Source organism: Tinamus guttatus, unplaced genomic scaffold, assembly GCF_059628265.1.
Source record: "Tinamus guttatus ecotype Peru unplaced genomic scaffold, ASM5962826v1 Tinamus_guttatus_pri_ptg000193l, whole genome shotgun sequence".
In the NCBI taxonomy this organism is placed as follows: Eukaryota; Metazoa; Chordata; class Aves; order Tinamiformes; family Tinamidae; genus Tinamus; species Tinamus guttatus.
The window spans coordinates 1,477,625-1,497,415 of record NW_028288727.1 but is presented as its reverse complement, the minus strand read 5'-3'; the positions used below and the strand labels follow the sequence as shown (position 1 = coordinate 1,497,415).

At 35.2% G+C, this 19,791-nt stretch overlaps 1 protein-coding gene across 2 annotated transcripts in view; it reads left to right on the top strand.

Annotated features, from left to right (window-relative positions):
• Positions 1-19,791, top strand: part of PCLO (piccolo presynaptic cytomatrix protein) — a 318,634-nt gene that overhangs the window by 278,339 nt on the left and 20,504 nt on the right. For both annotated transcript variants that reach the window (XM_088523510.1, XM_088523509.1), the window contains one exon: positions 740-807. In XM_088523510.1, the coding sequence (XP_088379636.1) occupies positions 740-807 (68 nt within the window). The remainder of the gene's footprint in view (positions 1-739; positions 808-19,791) is intronic.

Genomic DNA, 19,791 nt, shown 5'->3' with positions numbered 1-19,791 from the left:
AAGAAATCATACACACCTAGGGAGCCTTATATTCTCTACTAGAGCATTTCAGAAGTTATTGAAGTAGAAGGGCGAATAGAAGAACAGACTTCTCTCAGTAGTGAACAGGCTTTTGAGGATGATTATAATCATGCCATAGAATTTGCAACAAGTATATTTAAAATTAGTTTTTATTTTGCCTACCTTTCACTAGCTAAAAATATACATCTAGATAGTCACCCAGTTTTTCTGTATGTGCTGAAGAGAGACAGGTACCTCTAGAGCATGACTTATGCCACTCATTTTACCTTAAGGTTAATGCAAGTCTCAGAACTGAATCATTTCTTAAGCAAACTTAAATTGCAGTATTAAAGTAATTACCAAGGGAAGACAATGACCACAGAGACACCTTACCTCAGAAATGAAAGCACTGTAGACTGTATATTGTTACTCCATATTACATACTTACCATTCCCTGGACAATATCAGCTTAAAGTAAAGATGAGCTATGAAGATTGAAAAGAGAAGCATGAGCTGATGGTGATAGGCAGCACCTGGTGGCCTCTGCTCTAATCTGTACCAGTGCAGAGGCTTAGTAAAATATGATTACAGTTGCCTCCAAAAGAGAGAAAATATATATTTTTAACTGATCTGTCCAAATAGCAATAGGAAAAAAAAAAAAAAAGAGGAATTGGCTTGGATATATTTTCTTAGATCTCTTTATAGGCTTATTCACAACTACCACTATATTTTTTAACAGTGGGAAGATGAGCCAGAATGGACAAGAACCAGTAAAGCAGTCAGGAGTGGGATTAACCGATGCAGAAGGTAAAAAGAAATACAAACAACGCTACGGTGATATGCCATTTTGTTTATAGAGTTGGTACAATTATTTCTTCTACCTGCTATGCTATGAAAGATTAGCCTATGCTCTCTTTGTATTATAGATTGAGGTCCTGACTTTCATTTATTCTAAGGGTCCTTTAAACATCGCATTATTGTAATGAATCGTCAGTTTAAATGAGAATCATGCCTTATCTGTTTGTTTAAAATAATTAAACTTGCAATGAATAATATCTGTCTTTCAATGTTCATTGCTTTTGGTAGTATTGGAATAAAAGCTACGGATCTGACTCACCCGTTAAATGACTAGCTCTTCCATGCCTCTCAGGCTGTATTTTTACAGAATTTCAGAAGATTTCCTTCATAAAACAAATATTATTTTTTGTGTCTATATAAAACAGTCAGTTTAAACAAAATTATTAGTTGGACATAAGGTTTGACCACTGCCCTGGCATTGTTGTGAAACTTTATGTGATTAGGAAATCCTGATGAACTATTTTTTTATCAATGTGGTGCTGCCAAAGAAGGAGCCATCATTATTTTTGGAGCTGGAAAGAGCCCAGCAGGATGGCTGTCAAAGTTTCATGAGTAATGTGATCATCTCTTTCCTATGTAATAATGCGTGACAACTGCATGAAAAATAAGAGATGGATATGTTAGGAAAATTCCATTTCCCTTAGCACATAAAGTGTCTTCTTCCAAGTATGTTTTCTTTTGACCTCAAATATAAAACTTAATTACCATGAACTTCATTTTATTATTTAAGTAATACTTTTATCATTTTAAGACATTTCAGTATGGTTTGTGTTTTAAATTAATCAAAAATTTGAAATTCATATGTACAATTTAAGTTAATTCCATTTGAGGTACAGCATTAAAAGAATCAATCTTTATCAGGTTTCTGCAATCTGTATACATGGGAAAATAATTGCTAGAATAATTGCTATTACTATATTTGAGGCAGAAGTGGTATCATGTCTTCTAGACTTGAAGAAATTAGAATTAGAAATTGAATGTAGAACAGTAAAACAGTCTTTATCAAATTAAGACTCCTCAAGTGTGGAAGTGCATTGTGATGTACTGAATCTTTTCAGTACACAGTACTTTTCATGAAAAAAAAATCTTCATATCAAATTTCTTTGTTTTCAATGGCATTTATAAGTATGTTTAAAAATATATTTTTTGGAAGAAAAATGGTGAGATGAAAATGGGAAATCGGGAATTTTCCATTTTTTATTTTGTCATGATGTGTTTTATATGGAAGCATAATTGTAAACAAATAGATTTTCATCATTTTGTTCATGATAAATTACCCCTTAATTAGTGTTTTGAATCATATACTTCACCACACACAAATACAGAATGTTTCAATTTTATGTTCCTATTGGTCAAAACAAAAATGATAATTTTTTGTCGCATTCTGAATGATGGCCACTAGACTATATTTCCAGAAGAAGGTGTGTTTCTGCTTATTTTCAAAATCCACAAATACTTACAGTATTGTAATATTTTTCACTTAGGATGCATTTCATCTGTGCAGTGGCTCTCAGTTAAGATTTGTATTCTCACCTGCAAATAAGGATTCAGTATTATAGTTCAGATCTTTTAATTCTATTACTCTTTTTATTACTCTTTTTGCATATCAAATATTCTCAATGGATGATTTGAAAAGTATGCAGAATAAAATTCGATTGCTTAAACATGGAGATCTTCTTGAACCATTCCAGTTGTTCATGCCATTCACACAGGTCTTACAAATATGTCAGGGTCACATTCTTTGGGACCAGTAGGTACAAACAAAGCAAGGTAGGGACTCTCAAATGGCATTGAAAAATTATTTTTAGGCACTTGAAAGAAGACCATAGTAACAGGGTTGGAATTTAGGTCACAGGTTAAGACGCAAAAATGTGTATGGCTTATACATCCGTCACATCAGTAGAGAAAATTATGCCCCTTGCAACCACTTTTGTAATTGTTTACTTACCTGAGAAATGCACTAATGTATTGCTGGGAATAAATAGTTTTTGTGCTATCAAGATGTACCAGTTAAGTTACAACTAAATCGTGGAAAATAGTGCTATTTACTTTGCTGGCACAACAAAATGGTCAGTATAAATAACTATGGGTATTGCTTTGATAAACTTTGTTTCTCTGAGCAAATCATTTTGTCATTTCTCTGTATTTTCATACTACTTGATAATATAATTCAGAGTTTTGTTCTTTACACTGTGCTAGAGTTATTTTTATTGTATGCATTGTTGCATGCTATCTTGCACTTAACTGTCTGCTCTGAGCAGATGAAAATCTTTGTCTTCATAGACTCCAGTAAATATGATGCTTATTGTAATCTTCATGGATTTATGCAAACCGGTTTATTTATTTCAGAAAGTGCAATATCGTTTGTTTAAAGGTCTCTTTTGATGTGTTAATGGAATATTAAAGACATTACAGACAAAATAACATTCATGTTCCATGTAAGGATGTAACCTAACAATTAAAAATACATTATTAATACTTTGAATCAGTTGTAGATCATGATTAGTCTATCTGCCCTAAATAAGTGTTGGGTCAATAGATCCCAGATGGAATTTTCCTCCTACGAAGACTTTATCCATTGAAAAATATGTGGGAAAGATTTAAGTAACCTGAAAACATACATTTTACTACCCAGTAAATCTTTTATTACCGTTACCTGTGTCATTTTACAGAAAAAGAGGAAGATGGGGATCAGATTAAAATATGATCCTTAATATTAATGAAATAGGTTATAATTAGAATTGAAGGATTGCTGGATTAAGTTTAAGATAGATTTGATTGTCCTCGCACAGCTAACTATTTTTGAATTAATACAGTGAGACTGTAGGTGAGACAATGTAGCTGGAGATCAAGTAAATCTAAAATATATGTAAATTTAGGAACACCCAGACTTTCCTTCTTTTATAATAAATTATGTGTCTTAATGCATATTAGAAGGTTATTTCTATGAAACATATTCTTGAGATTTCATCTTAAGCTTCAAAACTAAACATTGCTCTCTACGTCTTTTACAAAACCCATAACAATTCCAGAAGGAAATATTTACTCATTTGTCGCTTATGTGTATATTTCTGTTTACCTGTTCTTAAATATGAAAATCTAAGAAAGGAACCAAACATTAGGATATTTATATATCTCTCTCCCATGAATATGCATACTGAACAGAAACCAGGTGATAAAGCATTGCCACCCAATAGTTTTGAGGGCCTGGGATCAAATGTTTGATATTTAATGGAGGTGCAGTGTAATTTAGGAAAGAAAATGCATGTGCAAATGAAAAAGTAGTCAAAGAGACCCAATGAAAGAAGTTTGGGGATTGGGAAAGAGGAACTCGCATGAATCCATGGATCTTAAAGTACAGAGGAAGGGATGTTTGGATGCCAGACTCAGTGACATGGTTTTTTTGCTGTCTCAAGAGGCATGTCCCAGGGAGTCCCAGGGTCTCGAAGCAGGGCAAGGTGCCTCTCAGTCTCTTCAGCAGAACTTGGCTTCCAGGGCACTGCAGGATAAAAATTCAATGGAAATTAGACAAACTCCAGATACAGTTCTTTAAGCAGCTAGCTGGAGGGAGAAAATGGTTTCTGGAGTGCCTCTGGAGCTTTGAGCACCAGGTTCAGTGACTGAATCCTCACCTTCTGCTGGAACTGGCATGCAGCACTTTGGGCAAACACTACTAAGCACATTAGGCACCTAACATATATGTTATAGTCATGGACTATATGGAAAATCTAAAACCTCTAGGTGCTATAATCATAGAATCATAATGATTGGAAAAGACCTTTATGATCATCAAGTCCAACTGTAAACCCATCATATTAAACCCCTAAGTATAAACATAACTTTCTTCTGCATAAGGGAAATTCTTTGTTGAGACTGAGCAAGAAGGAGAGGGTTTAGATCTCATATTTGTTAACCATTAGTCAAAGATGAGACAGTTATAACTGTGACGGGTTCAGTAGGACCTGATGCTTGGTGATCTGGCAAGAGTTACCCATTCAGGCAGAGAAACTTAGCTTTACAACTGGTAGCACTTTTGTTCTCTGACAGTATTTTCTGTGCCTTTGATTTTCAACAACTTCAGGCATATATGTCCCTTTGCTTCACTCATCCTTTTGCCTTGAACTGGTCTATTCAGTGTGCCTGAGACAGGAAAATGCCGCTCTCTTTTCATGTTCTCACCTTTGTATTAGGTTTTGACTACTGAAGTGGCACGTAAATTTTGTATCTATAGCATTAAGGGTCTGAGAACCATTATTTCCCAGGGAAATTGAAAGTATTAAACATCATGCAACCTCTCACTTTACTTTCTGAAACAATACAAATAAATTGTGTGAGTCCACATGGACCAACATCAAGGGTGAAAGTAGTCTCCAATTAATCTATAAATCATGTACTAATACTGCATTTTTTTTCTAAATCTAGTTAAACTGTTTAACTTAGTTTATGTTCTAGAGAAAACTCTGATCTCCTATAACATAGTGCTTGACTCAAAACACGTAACTCATGTGTTGACCATCAATAGGTGACCAAGAGAGAATAAGTTTCATTCAGAACAACATAGAACTTACTTAAATAGCCTTGAGTAGTCCTTGTTTCTACATAAGGGCTCTGTCCATTTCTTTTCAGTCCATTTTACACTAATATCTCAGAAATGAAAAGAGCACCATATTTTGTGCTCTTTCACAGATATCAGATACTATCTTTGATGTTTGCTGCTTTTCAGGTATCTCAAATATCCCAGGAGTGCTGAACATGAAAAAAACACACACAGACAAAACAGAAAAATAGTCTGGACTTTTACGTATATTACTTGAATCAATAGAATCTTAGAGTCACTAAGTATGTGACTATTGACTTGATTGTAATGGATATTGATCCAGGCATTAAAAGACAAAATTAGCACACTTGAAGTGCTAAAGTATTACCAACACTGACTTGTGCACTGATTTTTTTTTTTTTCATTTTGAGTTCGTGTCCAGCAGCACAGAGCAGAGAAAAAATGCTGACTGTTCTCGAAGTTTTTCTTACAGAGCAATGTAAGCCAGGAGATTTCTCTTTTAAAACATTTTTAGGAGCAGCAAGGTTTATGATTATAGATTTATTTCATATTTTGGTAATGTGAAGATGAGGTCACTGTGAAATAGATATAATAAAGGTGAGAGAATGTTATCCTTACTCAGGAAGAGATTTGCATGAAACTATAGGGTATTGTGCCAGTGTGCTAGAGTGCTACACTATATCTATCAGTAAAAAGTCTGGTAAAAAACTGTCTTTAATACTGAGTTCTCCTAAGGTCTATCCCCTATTACGCTTAACACCAAAAGATTAATCAATGGCAAAAAAATTCAAAGGGAAAAAAAATGCAGGAATTTAAGGAAGAAAATAGCAAGGACAATTTCTAGCATGAATAATTGTTGATAAAGAGGGAAAAAGGCAACACAGGTATATAGAAATGAAACCATTTGCAGCCAGCCTGTTGCATTGGGCCCTCATACTGCATCATCTTTATTTTGGGAACGTTAACTTTAATTTCAGAAATTGAAAGGATTGGATATTCTTTTTGTCACAGAGGATCTGCAAGTAATCAGGCTTATTCATAGGCAGAAGTCTCTCTGGTTTTTCTTTTTCCTTTTCATAAGATATAACATTTTGCACATGTTGCCACATTAATTTGGGGACATGATGCAAAATACCAGGAATATTCTAAAACTAAGATTTACCTACATTCCCCCTAAAATCGGAGAAACACTGTTTTTCTTTTTTTGTTTTTGTTTTTTTCCTATCCTTTCCTGATTGGCCCTGTGCTCTAATTAGCCCACCTGGCTCTCCAGTCATAATTGGAGCAATTAGCACTTTTGTCCTGAGGTACTTGCTATGGTTATCCAGCTGTTCTTCCTGAAAAGAAGCAGAAAGAATTTAAATAGACAATTGTCACAGACAGAAATATGGGAAAATATGCTAAGATAATCTTCTATATTCTTGCATACACATCATAGACAACATTTTTTTTTAAGTAGCTACATACAGACCACCCTGTTGCTGAATAGTTTTCATGAAGAGTCATTAAAGAAGTGAATAATCCAATGAGCCTGACTGTGATTAACTAGTGGTGGTCCAAACAGCTTGGGGCTGGGTGGATATTGTTTGGCAAGAACAACAATACTTTATTTTTAAAGTATTCATTAAAAATACATATATTTTCCTGTGACATCTACAGAAGATCCCTTAAAACCGAGAAGACAAACAAAAAGAAAATGAACAAAATCTGAGACCAGAAGTGTTTCATCTTAAAACCAAGGTATTACCATTTGGTTTGGTGTTCAGTAAACAAGTAGAAAGACAATTTGATTGCCTAATACTCTTTATTCCTTTCATTAGGCTAGATCTTAAGTATGCCTCCAGTAATGCACTTGTTCCTGGTGACTCATTGGAGATGCAGAGGGTCAGAGGGTTGGAGTTGAGGTTAGGGCCTCTTGCTAGGAATCTAGCTAAAAATCTGATGAAGTTACCTGGCATCATTTCTGAAGAAAAATATACCGGGGGGAGGGGAGTTATCAAATTATGTTAGTTATGTCTTAGCAAATATATGTTCATGAATAAAATTTGATCTAATAGCTGGTAGCACATTTATTACAAATCCAGATAATTTAGAAGCCATTCAGCACTGGAAAGCTCATGAGGCCTCCACACCAAAAATGGAGTAAGCTGAAGATACCTGGAATATATGATTATTGGATCTGAGTCTTGTCTGATGCAAGTCTGAAGAAGGGCTACTTCACCTAGTGAGTAATTCAAAATGTCTTTGAAATAGAGAACCACTTCTCATGATTGGTGTTCAGTTAGAATCAGCAAAATTTATCTTGTGGCATTAACATGATGGAAGATGAATTGTTAAATCTTAAATAAATTCTTCTCTGTAATGAAAATGAATTAGGACATACCGAACAGGGTTTTCAAATGTAATTTTCTTGGATAATTTGGATAGTGTCCTCCATTCAGCAGTATGAATGGTACCCAAAATTCTGTGCATACACCAAGAAAAAAAATAATAATAAAATTGATCTGTTTTATGGTCAATGATGTTGCTTCAAAGTGCATTGTTTTCCTGATGATTTTTTTCCTAATCTGAATCAAAAAATCACAGTCATTATACAGACCTTACAGCCCCATTAGGCAATCTATTCTAGTGCTTAACTATCCTTAACATTCAAGTGTATTTCGTAATGTCTAGCCTAATCTTGATTGCTGAAATAAAGGCTGAAGAAGAGAAAGAACAGTGCAAAATTCAAGCTCTTCTCACAAATACAACACACTTTTCCTTCCTTTTATCTAACCCTTCCTATCAATACCTTTCTTCAAGCTTCCACATGAACCACAGGAGTTCCTAGTGGATAGTTCTATCTCAATTTTGACATATTTATCTGAAAAAAATAGTAATGTCATAGCATGATTTTATACTTACAAGTATTAAGGAGTTATAAAGAATTTTTGTCTCATTTAAAAGGAGTAGATATTGCATTAACTGCAGTTTTTCATAGATTATTTAATCATTTTTTATTCGATAGTTCATAATTTTCTTTGCTATAATCTATTATCCTGGGTATTCAGAAAGGGATTTTTAAAGTTTTTGGTTTTGTTTTTGTTTTTTGTCCTCTTCTCACATTTTCCTGTGGTACAAACCCTTTCAACTTTGATGTTCAAACTTGGTTGTTTAAACAATGCTGTTTAAATGCAGATGCATCTAGAGTATTACCAGGCGAGATCACAAGGCAGACTAAAATTAAAGTTCAGCTGATATTTCAGTTAATATTTAAGATTGCTAAGAATAATTTATGAATTTCATGTGCCCCAAGCGCATTATATTGCCCTATGTTGACAGTAGCTTTCCAGACTTGTAGCTTTAAATATATGCTATCCATTGTAGCATTATTTGTTCAGCCAGAGCTTCCAAGTGCTTGGTTATCCTAAAGACTTCCCAGCAGTTTGTCCTGCGTAGGCATTTGTGACTGGCTTAAGGTACACTTCCTTTTTGTGCATCATTTCTTCTGAAACCATGAGGACTATGTTGTGAGTGAATCGAATGGGTAAATGACCAAGACCACTTTAGTGGCAGAAAACTGTTTTCTGTAGAGTGCAAACTGTATATCTCTATCTAGTAAATAGTTCATGGTTTAAATACAAGCATGTCCTGTTGTTTTAGGTGCTCTAAAGTGCTTTCTACATTGCATCCAGTTACTGCTCCAGAAAGCCTGAGTGTCCCATGGTTCTGCATCACATCTGGCAGTAGTCAAATTTCCATTCAGGCAGTGAAGGAAAAAAAAATCGCAAGAGCTGGCTATTTGTTAAGATTAATAAAGTGATTATCAGGAGGTTTACAGCATTAATTCCTGTTTACATACCAAATGTTTTGGTATGCCATCATACTAAATGATGACATGAAGTCAAGTGATATTAGTCCTGGGCTTGTTCTATGGAATGGTTACTAGGTTTGCATGTGTTTTCATACAAACTGTTGTCTGTTTGCTGAAACAGACACATTTGGCATGTTTCTATTTTTTCAACCTTTCTCTTTCTTTCAAATTTTCTTTAGACTTGTTTGACTGTGGTTTGATTTTGTTCCTTGACTGATGATGATGTGATAGTAATGTGAGATGACTGCATTTCCATTCCTTGGAAAAATGCAACCAGCCAGGTTAGATGGTTGATAAGTCCATCTGCCATCCTGTTTCTTGTTTGATGCTGCTGTAGTACCTAGAAGTTCATGTATTTCCCAGAAGTCTTACAAGGTATTGCCAAATACAATTAGGCCGTTTGTATGATTTACTAGAAAAAAAGTTCATATGCAACTTGCATTAGTGGCTTTTGAGAATGTTATGAATTCTTCCTCCTATTGCTCATCTGATGTCTGTGACATTTACTCACGAAGCTCCTGATCTCCTTGGCTGAGTTTCTGGTCTTTTGCAAACACATTCCCAATTCTGAAAAACTATGCTGTATTCCTGAAGGAATTAAGTTATTACTAATCTTAATGCAATGATTTGATTCTTTTTTTAATAAACTACATCCTTCTGAATAGAAGAAGGAAATCTGAGCAGTATTGAGAGTTGTATGGAATGATGCTGTATGACAGAATGTGTGTGCATATGTATATATATATTCTCTGCTTACAGTCACAATTATATGCACACAGAGTTTTCATATCAAATGAGATCCAGCATTTAGGAAGCAGAGCTGGGAAGCCTCTCCTCAGTTGCCTCTGTGTCAGTTTGTTGCATAAAGAGACTACCTCAGATTTATAACATAACAGAAAGAGAATGATACATTGAAGAGAGTGATTTGTTTTTTTGTTTGTTTGTTTTAGCTTGCCTTTGGAAAATGACTTGAGTGTGTTCTTCTGGAATTAGAAAATCATAAGGATTAGTACTTTGGTTTTATTAGGCAGATTTGTAAGATTTCTACAATATCAGACATTTTTACAATTCATCTTCAGAAATATTATAGTGAAAGAATATCACTTTCCAGGGGAAAATTGAAAAGAACCAGTATGGCTGAGCTAAAACCACTTTTTTCATACTTTGGTCAAAAGATAGTAATTAAAAATAATTGTACATTGTGCCTGTTTGTTTAACCTTTTGAAATAAGCTTGTTGAATATATGATTTTTTTGCCCAATGTATTACAATAATTAACTTATACAAAGAGGTCAGACACTTTTGTATGAAGTTTATGAGTTTATCCTCAGGATTATTTTTACATAAATAATCTCAAATATCCAAAATCAGAATTTTTGCTAAAAAAATACATTTCTCAGATTTTTTTTTCAAAAATAGTAATTGTTTTAATATTTTAAATTCTAAAATTAAATAAATATTTAAGAGATATTACTTACAAATGACCTTCTTTTCCACTAGTTTCTCAGTGAATCATTTGAATGAATAATTTTATCCTTATAATGTAGTTTCCCATTGCAAAATGAAGGTACCTGTACATTCTCAGCTGTGTGAAATGCTTTGAGTATATTTTCTAGGAAGCTTTGCATAACTACCCTTTCCGATGGCACCAAGTTACCTTCAACTTTTAACTCAGGTACCTCAAAACTTCTATATCTTTATGATATGACAGTTCATACCTGAAGACAATACTCTTATCTGGAAAATATACATTGTGTTCTCTCCTTCTGTTCTTCCTCCTTAATTTCTATTGTTGCAATCTCAGAACGAATATTTGAGATGACATTCAATTCATTGCAATGGCATACAACTCAGATAAGCTTCGCTTAAGAACAATTGGCCCCTACCCAAGAGGGGATAGGTGGGACAGATTGCTGCTCTTTTACTGTTCCTTAAGAGCTCTCAGCCCCTACCCAGAAGGAGCTTAGCAGGTGAGACTGCTGATGGTCAGTTGTCTTTGTTGTCCGTCTGGAAGATTTTATGGAGATACCACATATCTTTTGTTCTCCTCTTCCTAGAAATATTCATCTACTTTGAGACAAATGTGACTCTTCTCACATCCATCTCCATTTCACATGAGACATATGGACACTTTGTGTTCATTACATATTCAGTATGACTGCCATTACTAAGGAGACAATTGTTCTCTTGTAGTCTCACAAATTCTCTAGTCAGCTTGTATGGATGGATTAAAATTCTGAATTGTCCAGTCTTTGCATGCATATAAAATCCTCAAACATAACTTGTTGACAAGAGATGAGAGCAATATATAGGAAAAAAATCTTAAACTAAATACATAATTTAAAAAAAAAAATCTTGGGGATCACAGAAAACATCCCGTTAATCAAGTTGAGCTTTTCTCAGCTAAGTTGAGCAGGGCAGTGACTGAGACCTACAGACTATATAGTTCTTCAGATAGTCTCATTGATGCAGACTGCATCTACTGTACAGTTTTGATTCACAGAAGTAACTTAGCATTGAAATAATTTCTCCAGTTGTCTCTACTTCCATGTGTTGACTAACTTTTCAGAATAGTTTTGATACCTGCAAATCAGGTTCTTCCTGAGGGAAGCTAAACTGAACGCTTTGCTTCAGATAAGCACTGGATGTGCTCTAATCCTTGAGCATGTCATATCCATAACCAATGACTGGTCCTTTAGACAGATCTTGAGCCATGTGCATGAAAGGCACATTTTGTTCAGGGACTGGGAAAATGCATTTTCAAGTAAAAACACCCAGCCTTATTCAGTATGGATGTAGATGCCTCCGAAGCAACTGCTCTGATCAGCAGAGCACCAATTCTATTGCACAACTATTCTATTTGTTAATGAGATAAATGTGACTGCCAACTGCCATATGCTTCAAGAAAACAAACAAAAAAGAAACAAGCATCTCATCTGTGTCTACCAAATTGCTTTGATGGAAAGTGTCTTCCAAAAAATCTTTCAGATCCTTCTTGGAAGTGTGGAGAGGGGAAGAGAGAGAGAGGCACAAGGGAGAAGATGATAGAAAAAATCTACAAGTTTTGGTATTTTGTCCTATTTATTTTTTTCCTATAGTTCATTATTGTCCTAAGTTGCTCTTTATGTGTGAGTTGAACAGATCTATAAGGTGACGTTATCTAATGTTTTTTACACAGTTGTCTTGGAACATTTATTTAAAGCCTTTGATGTAAGTGATGTTTTTCAGCTGCATTACAGACAAGTAGGATTCTTTAGATATTTGTAGCTTTTTTCCCCCACTCATCATCTAAGCTGGATCAAGTAACTTCACAGTATATTTTTATACCTGTTCAGAAAATGATATTACCCTTTGCATTCCCTAAAATCTCGAATTCAAATGATGCTTAAGACAGGAGAATGCCTCCAATGAGTTAATGGAGTTTTACCATTTATTAGTGCACTTTGAATTCTACAGAAAATTGTGAAATAAATTACACATATTCATACATTCTACTACATTATACAGAAATCCTACTTCATTGCAACATAAAATAGAGAAGGGGTATACAAACACAGTCAATTAGGTGTAGTGGGATAGATTTAAATCTAACAATTTAAATTGGGACAGACTCCATTAAAGTCACTGAAATTGCATCAGTGTTAGACTGTCATGTGGAAAGAGTAATCACACAGTAAGAGAGTTTCACATACTGTGAACAACACAGAATCAATATTGGAAAAGACTAGAAATTAAAATTAAAACATTTAGCTGACTGAGCAGCTGAAGAGTCTGCAAATGACACCTGAAGGTGGAAAGTGTGCCCTCTGAGCAATCCTGAGCACAGACTCCCCAGCTTTTACTCTATCATTTGTCATAGCAGCATGTGATCTTTAACTCCCCAGGTTTTCAATGGGCTGATTCACTGTACTGCATTTGCCTTAAATAAGTGATATTCTATTCCAGAAAGTTTTGTATACAAACGCAAGGAATCCCTTGCAGCATATTCTGGTTGGAATTTGAATCACCTGCCTTTTTCTCCAGAGTCCTCAGATAATGCAATGGGAAATGTTATCATGGGACTTATGAGGTTATTTACCTTCCAAACTGTTGCAATCAGTGGAAAGAAACAAGCATTTTGAGGACTCAATTCACTTGACCTATTTGAGAGTGGGTTAAATCATACCCCCATAGTGTCCATTGCTTTCCTTTGCCTATAAAATGAGCCTTGACAGTTCACTCAGATGCAGGCACCAATGTTCAGCCAAATGAATCCTATCAGCAGGGTCTGACTCCAACAAACCACAGCCATAAAGTGACAGTCACTGTAAAATATTATTCTACATGCATCAGGAGGAAACTTTTAAGCACATTTAATCTTATTTGACAAAAATCTAATTTGATTTGGTCTGTAGTTCTAAAATGGCCGCTGTGCTCAACAGCAAATGTAATTACCATTCGGAGTGTTAACTTCCATAATTATCTTGAACTAACAAGAAGCACAAGATGGCGTCAATTTATTTTTTGTTTGAAAGACTCTAATTGCAGAGGTGAAAAATGGAATATGGTATAAACTTTGGATCAACAGCTTACTCTGATGCATGCAAGAGGTCTTGAAATCACAGCCATGAGACAGGATAATGGATTCTTATTCTATTAAAGATAAAAACTGAAGCAGGTCACAAATCTAAATTAAGAACCAATTTATTGTGCCTTTAGAATATCTCACAAGACAAATTCTGTTTTCATTACACTTATATAACCTTAATGCTTTCAGTTTTCCAAATGCAATTCTGCATTTCAGATTTTCTAACTTGTTCTGATTTTTTTCACAAGGTGAAAGGAACTCTGTCAAGGTTAATGATCGGTTTAGTGGTAAAGTATGATTTTTTTGTTTTTTTCTTTCAGTTCTGCCTGAGGGAAACTCTAATCTCTCTTTTCTCCACCTTTCAAATCTCATAGGCAAGAGTAAAAAGCAACATAGCGATGGTATAGACAGCCTGCAGAGTTCTTCCAAATATCCAGTGATTAGAAATACGAGGGGAACACTCTAATTCACATTTTACCTGGAGCTAATAGATGCACCTTAATTGGTTTCATCTCTCAGAAGAGTTGTTGCCTTATTTTTGCTGAAAAAAGCTCGTCCTCATAACACTAGCAGAGAGCACTCTCCTGTTTACCTGAGGCAAGCTTGGCTAAAAAGCCCTGAGTTGTGTAACCAGGCCATATATCATTTTGTCTGAACTCTGTACATTCGTGGGGATAGTGGATTCTGCCCCTGTTTACACCACCATAATTCACCTGAAGAAAAAAAATTACAGATGTAATCTCAGTTATAATCTTGGGAGGAAAAAGAAGAAGGAAAAGAAAACTTGTCATCAGATTTCAATCAGTCTTTTGTATAACTGTAGATTTAAGGTTTAAGAGAGACATATGAATTTCTTCAAAGTCCCCCATTTTCACAGTGATTTCTTCTGGCTTCAGAACTCATCATGATTTATACATTTATTTAAATTCTTGTTAATGAAAGGAACACAGCGATCTCAATAGGGCTGCCTTCACCATCTGGGAAGATGGAAAAAAACTCTGACATCTGCTAGAGGAACAAAGATGAAGAAGAAGGGACAAAGGTGATGCAGGTACTATATAAAATATTCCTCATAATCCATACTTTGGCCTGCTTCAATCACAGACCTTAAATGCTTGAGGAGTGAGCAGCGTACTAAGAAACCGGGCAGATTTGTGTGAGTCAAAACCCTAACTACACAGCTTAGACTTGTCCAGGGGAATGGAAACAATGAATCCAGATATCCCTGAACTTTGAGCAACTACCTGTGGGCTGGTAAATTGAAGAGGGTTTAAATAGTCTCTTTGATTTCAGTATAATGATCAGGTCAATGAGAGCTAAACTCATACTTCTCAGAATTGCCACGCTATCTTTATTTAAACTTTTCATATTTAGCTTAGTGCAACTCACTTCACTACGATGAATTTCCAGCATTAAAAGCCCTTTGGGAATCACAGACAAACTTCTAGTTATATACTGAAAAATACAAATAATAATAAAAATAAAACACAAGGCCAATCAGAAAGATTTATTTATCTGATCTCTCGTATACCCTGCAGCAAAATTCACCAATGAAAGCCAGCTTGCATTCATGCTACAATGCTACTGATCTCCATCTCCTGCAGCAAAATTCTAGACTAAACAACTGGACTTGCTTTCATGCAGTAGCATTAACATGTTGATAGGACTACAGCTATATTTAAAGCTCTTTTCCTGAGGCAGCTTTTTATATTGTTGACAGTAAAATGGATGGTCTATGAAAAGAGTTATTTGTGCCACTATTTGTTTTCAAACAGTTGGACAATAATACAAGGGACTGAAAATCAGATTTAATATTCTTTTGACTTTTAAAAAATGATTGGAGCTAAAAACATGCAATTGATGCCAAAAGCAATTTAAAAAATACTGTAACTGCTGGCATGAAAGACGATGTCCTTTTCTCACAACGCAGCAACTTTTTTACATGCACTCATCTCCAGATTTGTGCAGTTCATTTAGTTCTGCTCAACATAACTTGTTTAAAATTTAGAACTAGTAAAATCAGATTTTAAATCTCAGAAAGTCACTGTTACAATGAAATTAACATGTTTTCTTTAGATAGTTTTAACTTAGAGGATGATGTCATGGTCATTGGGCATCCTCCATTGGGCACATGTGTGGTCATGTCTAGAACAGTGTATTTAGTTTGGGTCCTCCAGAGATACTGCGGAGACTCCAACTCACAGAGTTCCACAGAAAAAAAATAAACAAATAAATCAAAGAGAAAATAGGTACTATTAAAACTATGAGAGCAGTTTAACCAAGGGAGGCTATGAAGCCTCTCTTGGAGATCTTCAAAACTCTTTGAAGTCAACTCTGCTTGCAAGTGTGAGGATGGACTGGAGACCTCCAGAAGTCCCTCCCACTTTAAATTATTTTATGATTCTATGATTGCTTCATGAAATGTACTTTGTCATATCGAGCACTGCTGCTTAAAAATAACATTCTTCTCAGTCTCACTTCATCCTTCATGCTGGCATAAATTTTTGGATAGCATGTTGTGAAATGAGTTGGGTAACTAACTCAAATTCAATGTATCTGGAACGTGAGGAGTTAGTTTTTACTCGGATCATTTCTGCCAACAAGTTCTCCAGGAATTTATATGAATATTAATGGAAACATTTATAGCTGAGAAAGCAGTTATTAGCAGGGAAATTGTACAGGAATAAGTAAGCAAGAGCAGCAATGGCAGTTTATGCTGTTTTAAAATGAATAAGAATCAGTGATTAGTTAAAGATGTTTGCCACCAAGGATGGTGGTATATTTTTGTAAGAGGCATCTCAGCAGGAAGAGTTTAAGGTAACAGCCTGCTGCAACGGTTTATTAAACACTGCTTAGTACTTTTCATAACCACCCATTTGGCCAAATTCCACCTGGGTAATTATCTTCCATTGCTTGAAATTCCCCGCTGCAACTGCAGACAGACAACTTGTGCTCTCCTTTCCCTACCCTGCACATCTACAGAATGCAAGAGCTGGCACATCTCAGCACAGTGTTTATAAACAAGGCACTGCCTTTAAAAATTCTCTTTGCTATAAAAGTAGAGGAATGCAAAGAAAGAAATGAAACCCACTGATGGCACCTTTTTTTTTGCCTCTGCTCCAGGATGATGGTTTTATGGATAAAACATTCAGCTGGACTCAGCACTAGGACTTGCAGTTCCCCACAGACACTCTTTCTCCTTGACAATAGAGGGGCTTTCAAGCAGCTTTCCCAATCAGAAAGCAAACTGCTCAGCTATGCAGAAGACTCATCTTATGTTTCTTGAAGCATTTTCCATGTTGCAGCTTTGTCACAGTTGATAGGTCACTTGGAGAAAGGAATGATACTCAACATGGGGCTTGGAAGCTCCCCATTATGTTGTGTCTTCATGCTTCTCTGAGATAGGTTGGAAAATAACGACCATGAATATATTTTTAATTGCAATTACTGTCAGTAGCTGAAGTTGCCTGATCTTTCTGGCTAGAAGTCCTGTTTACAACTGCTTATAACTGTGTGGGAAAATGAATACAAATATGCTATACAGACTTATTTCAAAACGTAGGTGCACAAAGAATATGTTGTCCTATTACTATGACTCAATTAAAAAAGTAAACAGGATTACATGGCTATTTTTGCTACTGGATTGGGTAATCAAAATTCTACAAAAAAAAATATTTTGGCCAGGTTAACTGGAACATTTATGATGGTTTACACATCCAATGGAGAGTGTTTATTGCAAGGGGCCTAAGAGATTATTGTGATGGAAATAGTGACTATTAACTTATGGCATGATGGGTACTTATGGCTTAGTTCTATTTAATGTACAGGCCTATATCTGTTGTTTGAAAAAAAAACCTCAGTTGTGTAAATTTAAATTCAAAGCTTGAAGTATAATGCTTTGCAGAGCATAATTACATGTCTTGCAATATTATAATCTTGCAGATCTATATGACGTCCTTGGCTTTATGTCATGTGTCTTGATGGTTACTTTCTTGCAGCTAAACTAGATAAGAAAGAGGAACAAAAATGATGAAGGAAGTTAAAATCAGTTTTGGCCTGAACTAAGTTGTATATATTTACCTCTAATTTCAGGCCTGAAGACAGTAAAATACATAGATAGAACCCTTTTGAAGAGCTACCCATACAGTGGATTGTGGGTTCAGCACTATGAGGAGGATGAACTTAACAGCAATTAGACAGTTCATCAGTGGATACCCAAAGTTTTGACAGTGAATCACGATGCAAGGGGACACAACCAGTGCGTTTGGTCATATGGTGCACTTCCCTGAAACTAGAAACAGGACAATGATGAGGGAATGGAGGTAAACATGTAGCTGGTTCCATGAAATAGGACCCCTGGATCTGTTACAAACACTTAGCATAGTCTTGTGGACAACAGCAGATCAGTTTGCAAACCATGGCATTAAACTAATACTGAAGCAACTGATTGTTTTAATTAAAAAAACTAATACTGAAAAAATTTGACAGCTTTTCATGAAAACTTCTTAATTTTTTTCTTAACATTCTTTTTTTATCCTTAGTTATAAATGAGTTTTTACTACCTGAAATTACCATGATGTTCAGGAACTTTTTAAGGCCTACAATAAAGATACCAAGATGACCAAGCAAATTTCTCACTGAAATCCTCTTGCAATTCACTGCAAAGTGAACTGGCTTTTGGATTAAATCTCTGACTGTTGAGTGTTTGGGTTTGTTAGGATAATAAGAGGGCACTGATGCAAAATAATGCCTCTGCTAAATGATAAATGAGCAAGAGTGCATTCTTGATCAGAGGCAGAGGTTTAGAAGTTGGAGACTTCTGGCAGAAGATTCATAAATGCTGAGAGTTTTTTACAGTAAGCAGCATATGAAATCAAGACATAGTAGGGCGGCTGAGAAAGGATCTGAAATGCACACTGGTGCCTCTGCAACCATTTAGATGGAGGATACATTCCAAGTTTATACAATTAAGTATGAATTTGCTGGTCAGAAACTCGATTCAAATAGCCAGTAGATTATGACCACTTAGTACTAACAAAAGATTCTGATTAATGACTCTGTGTGACTACAGTGGAGATTCTTTTTCCTTATTAATTGCTCTTGATTTCAGGTGCATTACTATACCAAATCTTCACTTTTGTGCTTCTGCAATACACAGAGTGCCCACTACATTCTTCAGTTCCACCTGGTCTGGCCTCAGTTTGGAGGGTGTTTGGTTAATCAAGACTAACAAAGCTCTGTCAGTCCTCATTTGAAAGCAGTTTTCATTCTGCTATAAATGAAAACAGCAATTTTTTTCCCCTAGCAACATGGGTCTTTTCTGACTGCCCCCTTGTGTGCTTCTGCTTGGCTGTAACAATAATTAAAAGAGTTACTTGCAGGTAGTTTTCCCACCAGCAACACTCCTTTAGCAGAATGAATTTTCTAAGTTCAATGCTTATGCTTACTGGACTTACTATAAATAGGCTAAGGATCAGATATTGTACTTTAAATTTGACAAAGAAGAATCCACTTTGTGAACTGGTGAACACTTTCAGAATAGAGCATGCTGTCTACTTGCCCCGTCTAAAAGAAGTAAAGAAAATATTAATCATCTGGCAATTATTGCAAAACAACCTGCAGGCTGCACTCAAAAGAGAGCAAGAAGGTAATATAATATTGCATCTAGGAAATTCCACAGGGGGATTGGACAAAAACTAACAGCTTTGAAATGCAGCAGGAAAATAAATAATTAGGTATTAGAAAAAGCTTTGAGTGTATAATGGTACTTATAGGTTGATTTTATTTTTATTTAGTGATGTTCCATCTAAGTCTGCCAAAACATTGAGGATGGGAAATAAGAAAAGATTGTTTTGTATATGTAGCCTCAGTTCTTCATGAATTTTTAACTTGCTATTCCAGTGATTTATTTATATCAATTTATATCATCACTGCTTGAAAGGAACCTTATTAAATG